This window comes from Drosophila biarmipes, chromosome 3R (assembly GCF_025231255.1).
Source record: "Drosophila biarmipes strain raj3 chromosome 3R, RU_DBia_V1.1, whole genome shotgun sequence".
NCBI lineage: Eukaryota > Metazoa > Arthropoda > Insecta > Diptera > Drosophilidae > Drosophila > Drosophila biarmipes.
Genome location: NC_066616.1, coordinates 20639490 through 20653835, shown reverse-complemented (window position 1 = coordinate 20653835; position 14346 = coordinate 20639490). Strand labels below are relative to the sequence as shown.

General features: G+C 40.3%; 1 protein-coding gene across 13 annotated transcripts in view; it reads left to right on the top strand.

Annotated features, from left to right (window-relative positions):
- The window catches only part of LOC108026249 (microtubule-associated protein Jupiter), a 31853-nt gene extending 21061 nt beyond the window's left edge, over positions 1-10792 (top strand). For 3 of the 13 annotated variants that reach the window (XM_017097095.3, XM_017097093.3, XM_017097092.3), the window contains 6 exons: positions 7049-7182; positions 7427-7459; positions 8415-8675; positions 9022-9039; positions 9135-9545; positions 9798-10792. In XM_017097095.3, coding sequence (XP_016952584.1) covers positions 7049-7182; positions 7427-7459; positions 8415-8675; positions 9022-9039; positions 9135-9545; positions 9798-9937 — 997 coding nt within the window. In that variant the 3' untranslated portion in view covers positions 9938-10792. Of the gene's footprint in view, positions 1-7048; positions 7183-7426; positions 7460-8414; positions 8676-8768; positions 9040-9134; positions 9546-9797 lie in introns of those variants that run through there. The other 10 variants (XM_050888343.1, XM_017097096.3, XM_017097100.3 and 7 more) reach the window with 7 other exon arrangements.
- The last annotated feature ends 3554 nt before the right edge of the window (positions 10793-14346 follow it).

The following is a 14346-nucleotide window of genomic DNA, read 5'->3' as shown; positions in this document are numbered from 1 at the left end:
AAAACATATCAATTTAAATGATATTGGTTTGATTGAGAGAGGGAAATGGGAAAAGGTGCGTGGACCTGACACTCAAAGTGTAGTGGCTTCACGGGCAGAGGAAGTCGTCTTTAATTGGGAGTCTCAGCAGGAGGTATCTACTGGGGGTACTTGGATTACCTATTTTTCTGTGGATGGTATTAGAAATATATATTTAGCTTTTTCAATAGTTAAGTAATGTTGGGACAAAGATTTGGTTATTTGGTTTTCTTTTATATCTTTGAAAAAAAAAAGAAGGACTTCCCTATGCATTCCATTGGTAACCTGACATCTTCGATCCGATAAACATAGATATATCTGCTCAGGTGCTTGTTATATCCCTTTTCCTGTCGATTGTATTATAAATATATATTGAACTTGTTCAATAACGGCCATCTGACTTCTTTTTTAAGATTACTGTAATTTAAGAGGACTACCTTTCAAGGCTTAAATGCATTCCATTGATTAACATTCCTGCCATCACCTGTGTGGAATTCGAATGCCTGACAACTTCGATCCGATTGATAGAGATACATCTATCTTTTTTTCGCCGGCCACAGCTGATTGGATTCGAAAAGCTTTTGAGTGGAAAGCAACGGTAAACATACCGCGCTTGAGTGATCTGCACCGCCACTGTGGGGACCACGCCTCCCTCCCCCTGAACAGTGCGGCTCCTCCCCTTCCTTTTTGCGTCCGCGGCGAAAGTAGATTCTTCAGATACTTTGGTATTTCCCCGGCGTTTCTGTTCCATTGTATTTTTCTGTTTGATTTGGCTTTGTCTGAAGCGGCAATTATAATGGGATTCGACTAATCAACGTTTTTAGGTAAATCAAAAACGGGAGGCAGAGACAATCATAACAAAAGTGGCAGCCACAATAGAAGAAAACCGCACACAATTTTCGTGCTTCAGTTGGATTTTCATTAGGCTTTCAGTCGTTTTTTATTGGTTTTTTGTTTTTTGCGGTTGCACGAAGCGAACGGGACACGTTTTAAATGAAACAAAAGGAAGCACGCTGCAGCCACGCAGCTAGTGCAGTGCGATGCAGTCGAGCAGCAAGCATAATGAGCCGAACAAACCCAAAACCCAATAATAGATGGGCAGCAGCAGAAAAAAGCATTAAAAAAGATACAAAAAAGCAGTAACACATCAAGTGAACTCGTCCGATAAACAATTACCCGGACATTCGAATCAAGCCGAATCAACTGGAACCTACTCCAAACTCCACTGCCAGCTCCATTTTCGCTTCCATCTAAATCTCCATCTCCATGATGACCATGATGTACAGGTGCAGTGCAGCATAACGATCGGCTGGACGGAGACTCCACCGATGCTTTATGGACTAAACCATAAAGCTGAGGCCTCCCAACCGACTGACTGGCAGTAAATTGTGCATTTTTATTGCATGATTGCTCTCAGCAGGCAAACAAAAACTAACAAATGAGCAGGGAGAGTCCCGAAGACGACTCCTCGACATTCCATTTCTCGCTGCAGACCCGTAGACGGAGTGAAAATCGCTTTGACCCGACCCTTTTTGGTTTTTTTTGCCCGGGAAAGCCATGTCCCAGGCACACTATATGCACAGAGGGAATTAAGCCAGCCGTTTGCCAAGTTTAAACAAAGTCATAAAAATCAATTGCAATTAATCAACTGGCATGTTCCCCACACACACACACCCCGCTTTTCTCCCTCTCAGCGCTAGCCAAATAGCAGCAACTTTATTATAAAACGACGTGGGGCATCCGCCCCAGACTCCCCTTCTTTCCTTAAAAAGTCCAGGCATTAGCCGAAAAAAAAGAAACAAATTAACTTTGGTTTGGCAACGGACAACGGACAGCGGACTACGGACAGCGGACCACGGACAACGGACAAGCATTTCAGCCTTGTCTTCTCTTGTCTCTCGGATTTTTCTTGGCTTTTTTCAGCCTTTCTGCCCGCCTTTTTCCCCTCGTCTTGGCCAGAAGCAGCAGCTTGACAGCCAGAAAGACAGATGGATCGAGAAAGACGGAGATTTTCACACCACCAACAAGCCATTTCATTACGAAATTTTCAGTATTAGTCATAGGGAATGCGTTTTTAGAAACGGAACGAGACGGTAATAAGCTTCTTATGCTCTAAATGCTTTGGTTTAAAATTTTCTATTTTTTGTTGACTCCGGGCGACTTGCTTTCCCACACGCTGTCAATACACAAAAAGTTTTCCAACAGCTTTTCGCGGAAGAAGAGGAAGCAGATCTCCGATTTCAACTTTTACTTGTGCGCTGAGTAAAAACGAATTTTGACAGTTGGTTAATTAGAAAACTGTCGTAATGAATTTGGCGTTGAAGCTTATGAAGCTCAACGTTAGTTGGAGAGACTATGCGAAAGGGGAATACTCTTGAAAGAGGAATAGCCAGCAATCCTTTAAAGAAAGGTTTTTGGATTAAAGAAAAATGAAAATATATCTTATTTTTCTGTAATATCTTAAATGAATATTATCTTTGATTCATAAGTTTGTTAATTTTTTTTTATCATATCTATGGAATTATATCATGTTTTTCGAGTGTCAACACATATTACTACAACCCTTTCTAAGCTATCAAAATGTTGACACAAAAATCGTACAACTTTTAAGAGGTCAAGCACAGTAGAAAGTTAAATTTAATTTCATAATTTAAAATCGAGAGGCTTACAGCTAAGTGCTTTGGGTTGGGATATCGACGATGATTTGGCTCGGACTTTGGGCCGGCCACTCCTTCTCGGTGTTGTAATTAATTGACGTCGGGTAAAAGGGAAATCTGGGAAAGCCCACCGATATGTGTGCAAACATAAAACAATTATCGCAGCAGAGAGAGAGAAGGGGGAAAATAATAGGAAAATACCCTAGAGCTGTGTCGAAGAAGAAAGGCCGTGAGGAGAGGAAAATCAAAAAACTAAACCAAAACTAAATCAGAGCGACAACTATCACTTTGAGCCAAGTATTTTCTATATGCACAACCCGAACAACTTTTACCCGAAAAGGTTGTTTTCAAATTTCGCTGCTGTTGCTGCTGTTGTTGCTGCAGCTCTGTGCCACATTACCTTTCGCTCGGAGCGGCCTCTTCCTGCGGCTGCCACTGCCCCTTCCGCCCCCCGCGATATACATTAATTTTTGTCATCGCCCAGGACAAGGCTCTCCTTGGACTCCTCCGACTGGGAGCCACCTGCGCACTTCCAGCTCCACCTGGCGGTCTCGTTTTGTCGCCGATCTCCTGACTTGGTCAACTTTTGCCCGCGGCGCCCGTTGTGTGTGAAAGGTTTGCCAATGATCTCAGTGCTCAAAGGCGGGACGGGGTGCAGCCAGATTGCTCCATTCGATTTGGCTCATATTTCAAATTGAGTCGGGCTATTAGGTTCCCAGGAAAATGCAAAGCAACTACAGTGGAGCCTAGGTCAAAGTGTTCCATCAAAAAAAGGGTTTAAACTATTAAACCATTAAATCATTAAGTTCTCTATTTATTTTTAAAAACTCTTTAAAAGATTTAAAGTATTCAAAAAAATAAGTATGTTTTAAACTGAAATCTCCAAACGTTTTATAAGACTAACTTCCACTTTTGGTTTAACTTGCGGATGAGAACGACCCTTAGTGTTCCCCTAAAACTAAAATGGAATTCTTACACTCTTTATTTTCTTTTTAGAACCTCTTAAGGGTGAATAAAATATTTAAAGAGCACTTTAAATTAAGTACTCAAAACTTAGAACCGCCCTAAAGACAGCTCACTTGTTTTACCTGCCCATATTTAAGCAAATGTTATGACACAAGGCATTAAAGAACAGAAATAGCTACGCTATAAGGCGGTGCAAATAGGTTAATTGCGAATTAGCCCATTGACTGGAGGATTCCAGGGAAGCCAGACGGCGCGTCACAGTGCGTGTGGAAAGTAAATGGCCAAAACCAGCTCAAACGGAAGCCATGCCAAAATAAACTGCCACATTTTCCGGGGACAATAATGGTTTTGCCTAGCCGGGATAGAAATATGTGCTTAACCTGTGGCCATTAAAAGAGCCAAGCCTCCAAATGTGGAAGATCTACATATATAGTGTAGTAAGTAGTGACCCCGCAGGGGCGGCGTGCGGATGGTAATTAGTCTATGGCCAGGATGGCTGGCCATTAAGATGGTCGGCATATCTTGGCCAGCCGCATTGGCCGACCAATAAGTGCATGGATATTGTGCCCGAATCCGAGACATGGGCCAGAGTCGGACGCAACTTTCGCTTTCCATTTGATCGGGCCGCATTCGGCAAGGCGGTAGGTTCACATGCATGAATGAATGAGGGGCCACTTGGCTTTTCTGGCGGCGGCAGCGCTTAACTGTTTAAATAATTATTACTTGTTCGTCACTTGCGCAAAAATTGCCCATTTACCGTTGCTTTGTTAGTTTTTTCTCTCAACCCTGCCGGTCCAAAAACAAAATAGCCAAAGAAAATAATGAAAACACAGCAGGAGAAACAAGTCTTTGTCAAAAAAGAAAGAGTGCCACAGGGAAAAAAGAAGAGTTTTACGCTCCGCTGGTTGTGCTAACAAGCCTGAAGACATTTTAATAAGAACACTTTGCACACACGCCGTGCCCCCGGTCTTATAGAGTGTGCGACAGTTATGATCGCAATTACCCCACACACCAACCCAAGCCGAACTGCGATGCGAGTGCGAGTTATTTCAGCGATTTCCCCACGCGACGCCACTCGCAAAACTCCACTGCACTGCAAGTTGGATATTAATAGATGATATATCATTTCACCAGATGATACTATATAAATATCTCTAAACTATATGATCTCTAGATGATATGACATAAATAAAACTAAATAATAAGAACCAAATCTCACAAGATAATATGGTATAATTATCAGTAAATGATATGATACAAATATCACAAGATGATATGATACAAATATCAAAAGATGATATGATATAAATATCACTTTACATATATATTATAATCATTAAATGTGATCTAAAGTAAAACATAAGATCATAAGGTTTCCTGTATTTTTACAATTGAAATTCAGCTCTATAATACTTTAGGATCTATAGGTTTTTCATATTTGTGAGAACAAGATTACTTATAGATACCTTGATAGTTGTGCTTAAAAGTTAATCCTCGCTTTTCATATTCGAAAATTATTTTTTATTTGATTTAAATTTGAATTCTCCTGTTTTTTTTTTCCAAGTGTATCTCTTCAACCAGTTCACACACTTGCGGCGGCCGTTTAACGGTTGTTTTGCCTTTGCGGCTGCGCTTTTGACGCTTTGTCATGTTTTTCGAGGGCCAAGAAAAGCAGGGCCTTGGAAAAGCAGAAGAAGCCGCTGTGTACTGTACAGTGTGGTATAATTAATTAGGCCCAGTAGGCAGTTGCAGAGACCTTTCTTCCTCTTCCGCCAGGGCACGCAATTTGGGTTGCACTTTCTAGCAGGAAGACGGCGACGCACCTTTGCCTCACCCTTCCACCACCCACTTTCCCCTTTTCCGCTGCACTCGATTCAATTCTACTGGTAGAAAGTTTTAATACCCGAAATGAATGCTAAACTGGGAATTGCCCCTATTATTCATGCTCATTGTTTTTGTGGCGCCACACTTTGGATCTCGGCTCTCAGCTTTTAGCTTTGCTTAAACCAACAGTAATCGGCGGTAATTACAATGTAATTTTGTTAATTATGGCAAAAGTGTAACAAAAGCAGCCTCGACTCTCACTTTCCTTGGAAGAGGAGAAGTGCGTGCCGCGCGTCTTTCATTTGCAGATGGTGCATAAAAACGCAATCTTTTAGCCCACTGAAAGCCCGCTGATTTGATTGACGCCCCGAGGAAGGCGTCTTGCAGTAGTAAAGCAGCAATAGCAAATGGCCAAGAGAGCGACCAAAAGCAAATGTTGACAAGTGAATGGTCTTTGGTCTTTGGCTTTCCGAGCCTGGGGGCAAATGCAACCACCAGCCAGCCACCACCAACCATCATCCGCCAGGAGATGCAGTCGATGTTGGGAACTCGAAGTGCAGTTTAGATGGAGCTGAAGCTATAGCCGGAGAAGTTGGTAGCATCCACAGTTCAGCTAACTGTTGCAGAGTTTAATTGACGTCTCATGCTGGCGGCAGTAAAATGCATTCACAGAAACCTAAGATACACTCGGATAGCCGCAGTCTTCGATGGCTGACAGTGCGCTTCGCAAGTGCAAGGCAGCTGCGATTTTGGCCAAATAAAAAGATCAGTTGTCTGCGTTTCCAAGCGGAAAAAAGATGAGGATGCTAAATTACCTGACCTAAAACTAAAGCATAAAATAATATATATATTCTATATATTATATGAAATTATTATAATAAAATCATTCTTAAGAGCGAATATAACCATATAATAGCCATTTCCTCCGCTCCAGTTTATGAATGGCGGTGTTAAGAATTATTTTCATAGAGTCCTGCTGCGTTGCCCAGAACAATTTTAATAAACCACGACTACCCGCAGAGATCTGGCACCGTTTCGGCCTTACAGATTCGACGCGCACTGTAGCCGGTGGTTTTAGCTTTGGTTTTGGTTTTGGGCAACGTTGCGTGGATGGCGACTGACTGACTGACTTGGATGAGTACCGAGTACTGGGTGCTGGAATACTGAGCAAGGGGCACTGAGTGGCTGGTGAATGCCACAAAGCATAACATTTTTGGCCAGCCTTTTGTCTCGGCTGCAATTCTTTATGGCCAGGGTTTCCACTTAATTGCGATGCAGCTGGAATGGAAGATGCGAGATGCATCTTGGCGTGACTTCTAATGCCCATTGAGTGCTCACCCAGCCAGCTCCGTCTTAAACTCGATGAGTGCTGGTCTACTCCGTCTGCAACTCCATCACCATTTCCACTTCCATCCGCAGTGATGATGATTAGACACAGACATTAAATGCCTTTCCCCGCAGTTTTCCTCATCGGCGAGCGTGTGGAAATTTGTGAATTATACACTGTGCCATATCAATTACCGAGCGTAAAAGAATGAGCTTGTAATTAATGAGTCTCTCTTGTTTTTTCTTCGTTTTTGCAGGGTGCTGAGGCCCCCAGGCGGCGGATCGAGCGACATCTTTGGATCGGAGATGCCGCAGACCCCCAGGAACGTGAAGAATCGCATGGCGTCCAACATATTCGCTGCCGAGAAAGATAATGGAGTGAAAAACAACGGTAGGTTCCAGGTCAACATTGTAGACACCCCCTAAAAGTGATATCCCTAGCAAAGTGAAAAAAATATATATATAAACTTCAGTTGCTTGTTCTATTATTTAATTGGAAAATATGATGTCTTTAGATGATGCTGTGGTCTGGTCTATTAAATGCTTATTAAATGTCTATCGTTTTCTTCCCGTTCTCGTTCTTCTTTTTTCCCTCCCCCCGCTCTATATCTTTTCTTTTCTACGTATCTTTGCAGTACGACAAGGAGCTCACAGATTCTATTTCATTGGTACTTGAACTATGTCTGCCCCTTCCTATAATTCATGTCCACAACAATTGCACTGAAAGTCCTCACACCCCAGAGTTAAACCAAAATTGTGTTCACTTTGTTTTCGTTGTCGTCAGTTTTGTGCTAATTTAAGTTCTCAGCTCGCACTGACACCCAACTAAACTGAAATCCCCAAGAACACAGAACACAGAACTCAGAGCACAACCCACTTCCCACAGAAATACTGACCCACTCCCACTCGAGAAGTTGCAGTCCCAACCGGTTTGCTTCCTTTTTCCACCTGCTGCCGATGACATTTCGAGTTCAAACAGATAAAGTCCGAAAGAACTCAAGGCTCTTCTCTTTCAATTTTTGCTAACCTTTGCCATATAGCACACAATGAGGAAATAACACTTTGCATATACGGAAAAAGTTAGTTAAGTAAGGGGAATTTAAACCTTTAAAAGTTGTTTTGTTTTAAAGTACATTTAAATTTTGATAAATTTCCAGAGTTTTAAAGATACTTCAAGGAGGTACAAAGTAATATTTTATTCATGTTTCGAGCTGTGTACAATGTGCCATAAATATTCAGTTGTTTCAAGAATTTGATATCTTAATCAAAATGTTTTTAAAATTTACTAAATATATATGACATTTAACTTAATAGGAGAAAACCATTTCATAACATCCTTCATAAATGTAAATAAGTTTGTAATGCCCAAGACACAAAAACACTATTTTAAAAAATAATTTTAAGTTATTTGTGTTTTCTCGCAGTGTACTCACCCATCCACTGTCCCGATTTCGTACCTGTTTGTAAAACACACTTGTGAAACTAATTTTTAACATTTTACTCCAACACAACTCCACTAATTTTAATGTTTTATTTTCTTTGGTTTCCCCAATTTGTTTTATTCCTTTGGATTTGTTAACCCCGCAACCGTGATGATGATGATCCAATGATGATGCTGCTCAGGTGACGCCCCACGTCGCGGCCAGAAGACCGTCGACTCGCACTCTCGGCTGTTTGGGGAGCCCTCCCGCCCGATCACCCCCGGCAAGAACCACATGAAGAGCAGCATCCCCTTCGGAGGCCAGAACTCCGAGGCAGTCGCCGCCCAGAAGCTGCTGACCACCAATGGCCACTACAACGGCAAGAGCGGATCGGTGTCCTCGGCCTCGTCTTCGGTCTCGTCCTCGACCGAGAACCTCAAGATGAACAGTGGCTCAAGATCAGGTGAGAATCCCGACCTTAACCTAGTTTTAAGAAGTAGTAGTCGCTGGATTTGAACTCGATCCGAGTATAGAGCTGTCAGAATGGTGATCCAGCCAAGAGCTGGGATTCCTTTCAGTACAACCCCAGAGCACGAAGTAGCTACACCGATTATTATACAACTAAAGCGCTTTGAGAACAAATTGTTTTCATTGAAATAAGTTGTGAATTTAAGCTCTTCAGCATTTATAAATTTGAATATATTTTTTACTGCACACACGCACGCACTAAAAACTAAAACAAACCCGAAAACTTCTCGTCCGTCGATCTTGGCTAACAACTAATCCGGCGTTGAATCGTTCCGCGTCAGTCTTCCGCAATATGAGCAGTGAGTACTTGTAGTATCCAGTGTCCACTAGGACTGCCTCATCATCAATCCCGATTCGCCTGCCCTCGTTCCTCCTCCACCGTAAACTCGCCCAGCAGCAGCAGGACCAGATACCAAAGAATCATTGCCACTTGACTTGTGTCCTCCCATCTCGGTGCCAATCTCCGATTCAATCCCACCGGCTGACTCGCTGTCCATCGACAAGTCCTGCCGAGATAGCGAAATTGGAGACGTCCCGGCCGATAACAACACCTTCCTGAAGTCCGATCAAGTCAGCGAAGCCAGCCAAACTAGCGTTGACTTTGGAAACAGTCCCGATCAGCCTTATTCGCTGAACAGGATGGCAGCAGTGCCGGATTTGAAGGAGCCCCTTGGGCTCTGTCCCAATGAGATAAAGGAAGAGCATCAGGAGTGCTCCAAGCTTGATTCTCGCAACCCAATCACAGGTCTAGGTCTCAATGGCGATGGTGTAGGCGGTCTCAAGCCCAAGAAACTCAAGATCCGAGGTGGGCATTTGGTTCTGGTTGCCGCTTCCTAAACCTAAAAACATTCCCAAATCCAACTAGTTAAGCCAGTCCCTAGGTATTTTTATACCAAATCATATTATCCCTGCTGAAAAACCCACATCCATCACAAAAATAATATTTTATTTAATATTTGAGTTGGAATCTCGCTAGAAGAATATAAATAATTATGATCTAATAATAAGCTTAATTTATGTATCCAATTTACTTATATTCTTTTTCCTATTTCCACAGAGGGCAATCCCGTCACCGGCGAGGGCTACAAGGCAGGAGCCAACGACTTCCACCAGCGCCAGGAGTCGTCCAACGGCGGCACTCCGGTGATCAACAAGAATCGTATTCCCCCAGGCGGCTACTCGTCGGGACTCTGGTAATGACAACGGCAGTTGCTCAGATCCCAGCACAAGCAATGGAGGAGGAGGATGGGCCCGTTGGCGGGAAGAGACACCATAAGAAAAAAAACCAACAAAAGAAGCAAAAAAAAAAAGAACTCATACTACCCATATTATATTACGCATAACCCTACCCGTGTCCAAGGAGAACAGCACGGAAAATGGCAAATCGAATGGCAGATCGGAGGGGATGGCCAACGAATATTCAAGCGAGAGATTCAACAATTGCTCAACGATCGGAGGCATCGCTGCTGTTCACCCAGACGAGAATTAATCGAACCACATTTAGGCGGCGGCGCACTCTACCTATCACTACCAACCACCATACAACCACCACCACCAGCCCATTGCAAATTTGTAATTTAAATTCCTTAGTTCGTGTAATAATTCCATTTAGTGCTTGTAGCCTGTAGCCTGTTGCCCCCACAAAGTACGACCATGTTGAAGCATCCGATCCCCGTCCCGCGGCACCTGCGTATATCATGATATTCCGATTGGGAATACCCAGGACACCTACACACATAATCATCCCCGGGGGTGCGGGCACGGGAAGCAGGATGCAGGATGCCAGCGGAGGCGGCCGGATGGAGTCCTCAATCACACTTGGACTTTCGATTTAATTCTAGTTGCATACTACACGCCACATCTATATTTATACCAACCGCATTCACACGAACACTCACGTAAACACATACATAATAAACATTGTATTACATTACATTAAATGTGTAATTTAAACGGTACGCCCTGCACATACTAATGTGCACGTACTAATTAAGTGTAAAAATACAAAATTCAAGCGCGAATATTTGTTCAATAAAAACCTTTCGTACATAACTATGCGTTTGGGAATTATTTAAGGAAATTTGGCGAAAAGATAGTTGCTCTGAAAATGAGCCAATGGGCTAACAAGATTTTTTGATCATAGTTTAGGTGAATAATAATAAAGAAGGAAGGACAATTTAATTTTTGAACAGTTTTGCATCTTTTTTTGAATTCGGATTTTGTACAATAATGCTAATTTCTTAATGGGTTTTCACTTGTAGTTTTGTTAAATCAAGTCGTACCGCTAAAAGACCGACTGTTTTGAAATGTGTGCTGAAAATGCTAACGATCCGCGTCATTTTGGGGACAATTTATTTTTTGAAGAATTTTCGCATTTTTTGTAAGGGTGGGGGTCGTCATTTTTTTAAACTCAGATTTTGTCAAAAAATTACCATTTTTTAGTGGTTTTTTGTTTGCAGTTTAGTCAAATGAAGTCGTACAGCTAAAAGACCGACTGTTTTGAAATGTGTGCTGAAAATGCTAACGATCCTCGTCACTTTGGGGACAATTTATTTTTTGAAGAATTTTCGCATTTTTTGTAAGGGTGGGGGTCGTCATTTTTTTAAACTCAGATTTTGTCAAAAAATTATTATTTTTTAGTGGTTTTTTGTTTTTAGTTTAGTCAAATGAAGTCGTACAGCTAAAAGAACGACTGTTTTGAAATGTGTGCTGAAAATGCTAACGATCCGCGTCATTTTGGGGACAATTTATTTTTTGAAGAATTTTCGCATTTTTTGTAAGGGTGGGGGTCGTCATTTTTTTAAATTCAGATTTTGTCAAAAAATTACCATTTTTTAGTGGTTTTTTGTTTGCAGTTTAGTCAAATGAAGTCGTACAGCTAAAAGACCGACTGTTTTGAAATGTGTGCTGAAAATGCTAACGATCCTCGTCACTTTGGGGACAATTTATTTTTTGAAGAATTTTCGCATTTTTAGTAAGGGTGTGGGTCGTCATTTTTTTAAACTCAGATTTTGTCAAAAAATTATTATTTTTTAGTGGTTTTTCGTTTGCAGTTTAGTTAAATGAAGTCGTACAGCTAAAAGACCGACTGTTTTGAAATGTGTGCTGAAAATGCTAACGATCCTCGTCACTTTGGAGACAATTTATTTTTTGAAGAATTTTCGCATTTTTAGTAAGGGTGGGGGTCGTCATTTTTTTAAACTCAGATTTTGTCAAAAATGTATTATTTTTTAGTGGTTTTTTGTTTGCAGTTTAGTTAAATGAAGCCGTACAGCTAAGAGACCGACTGTTTTGAAATGTGTGCTGAAAATGCTAACGATCCTCGTCACTTTGGGGACAATTTATTTTTTGAAGAATTTTCGCATTTTTAGTAAGGGTGGGGGTCGTCATTTTTTTAAACTCAGATTTTGTCAAAAAATTACCATTTTTTAGTGGTTTTTTGTTTGCAGTTTAGTTAAATGAAGCCGTACAGCTAAAAGACCGACTGTTTTGAAATGTGTGCTAAAAATGCTAACGATCCTCGTCACTTTGGATACAATTAATTTTTTGAAGAATTTTCGCATTTTTTGTAAGGGTGGGGGTCGTCATTTTTTTAAACTCAGATTTTGTCAAAAAATTCTAATTTTTTAGTGGTTTTTCGTTTGCAGTTTAGTTAAATGAAGTCGTACAGCTAAAAGACCGACTGTTTTGAAATGTGTGCTGAAAATGCTAACGATCCTCGTCACTTTGGAGACAATTTATTTTTTGAAGAATTTTCGCATTTTTTGTAAGGGTGGGGGTCGTCATTTTTTTTAACACAGATTTTGTCAAAAAATTTTAATTTTTTAGTGGCTTTTTGTTTGCAGTTTAGTCAAATGTAGTCGTACAGCTAAAAGACCGACTGTTTTGAAACGTGTGCTAAAAATGCTAACGATCCTCGTCACTTTGGAGACAATTTATTTTTTGAAGAATTTTCGCATTTTTTGTAAGGGTGGGGGTCGTCATTTTTTTAAACTCAGATTTTGTCAAAAAATTATTATTTTTTAGTGGTTTTTCGTTTGCAGTTTAGTTAAATGAAGTCGTACAGCTAAAAGACCGACTGTTTTGAAATGTGTGCTGAAAATGCTAACGATCCTCGTCACTTTGGAGACAATTTATTTTTTGAAGAATTTTCGCATTTTTAGTAAGGGTGGGGGTCGTCATTTTTTTAAACTCAGATTTTGTCAAAAAATTATTATTTTTTAGTGGTTTTTTGTTTGCAGTTTAGTTAAATGAAGCCGTACAGCTAAAAGACCGACTGTTTTGAAATGTGTGCTGAAAATGCTAACGATCCTCGTCACTTTGGGGACAATTTATTTTTTGAAGAATTTTCGCATTTTTAGTAAGGGTGGGGGTCGCCATTTTTTTAAACTCAGATTTTGTCAAAAAATTATTATTTTTTAGTGGTTTTTTGTTTGCAGTTCAGTAAAATGAAGTCGTACAGCTAAAAGAACGACTGTTTTGAAATGTGTGCTAAAAATGCTAACGATACGCGTCACTTTGGTGACAATTTATTTTTTGAAGAATTTTCGAGTTTTTTGTAAACTCAGATTTTGTCAAAAAATTACCATTTTTTAGTGGTTTTTTGTTTGCAGTTTAGTTAAATGAAGCCGTACAGCTAAAAGACCGACTGTTTTGAAATGTGTGCTAAAAATGCTAACGATCCTCGTCACTTTGGAGACAATTTATTTTTTGAAGAATTTTCGCATTTTTTGTAAGGGTGGGGGTCGTCATTTTTTTTAACTCAGATTTTGTCAAAAAATTATTATTTTTTAGTGGTTTTTCGTTTGCAGTTTAGTTAAATGAAGTCGTACAGCTAAAAGACCGACTGTTTTGAAATGTGTGCTGAAAATGCTAACGATCTTCGTCACTTTGGAGACAATTTATTTTTTGAAGAATTTTCGCATTTTTAGTAAGGGTGGGGGTCGTCATTTTTTTAAACTCAGATTTTGTCAAAAAATTATTATTTTTTAGTGGTTTTTTGTTTGCAGTTTAGTTAAATGAAGCCGTACAGCTTAAAGACCGACTGTTTTGAAATGTGTGCTGAAAATGCTAACGATCCTCGTCACTTTGGGGACAATTTATTTTTTGAAGAATTTTCGAGTTTTTTGTAAGGGTGGGGGTCGTCATTTTTTTAAACTCAGATTTTGTCAAAAAATTACCATTTTTTAGTGGTTTTTTGTTTGCAGTTTAGTCAAATGTAGTCGTACAGCTAAAAGACCGACTGTTTTGAAATGTGTGCTAAAAATGCTAACGATACGCGTCACTTTGGGGCCATTTTTTTTTTTTGAAGAATTTTCGAGTTTTTTGTAAGGGTGCGGGTCGTCATATTTTTAAACTCAGATTTTGTCAAAAAATTACCATTTTTTAGTGGTTTTTTGTTTGCAGTTTAGTTAAATGAAGCCGTACAGCTAAAAGACCGACTGTTTTGAAATGTGTGCTAAAAATGCTAACGATCCTCGTCACTTTGGAGACAATTTATTTTTTGAAGAATTTTCGCATTTTTTGTAAGGGTGGGGGTCGTCATTTTTTTTAACTCAGATTTTGTCAAAAAATTTTATTTTTTAGTGGTTTTTCGTTTGCAGTTC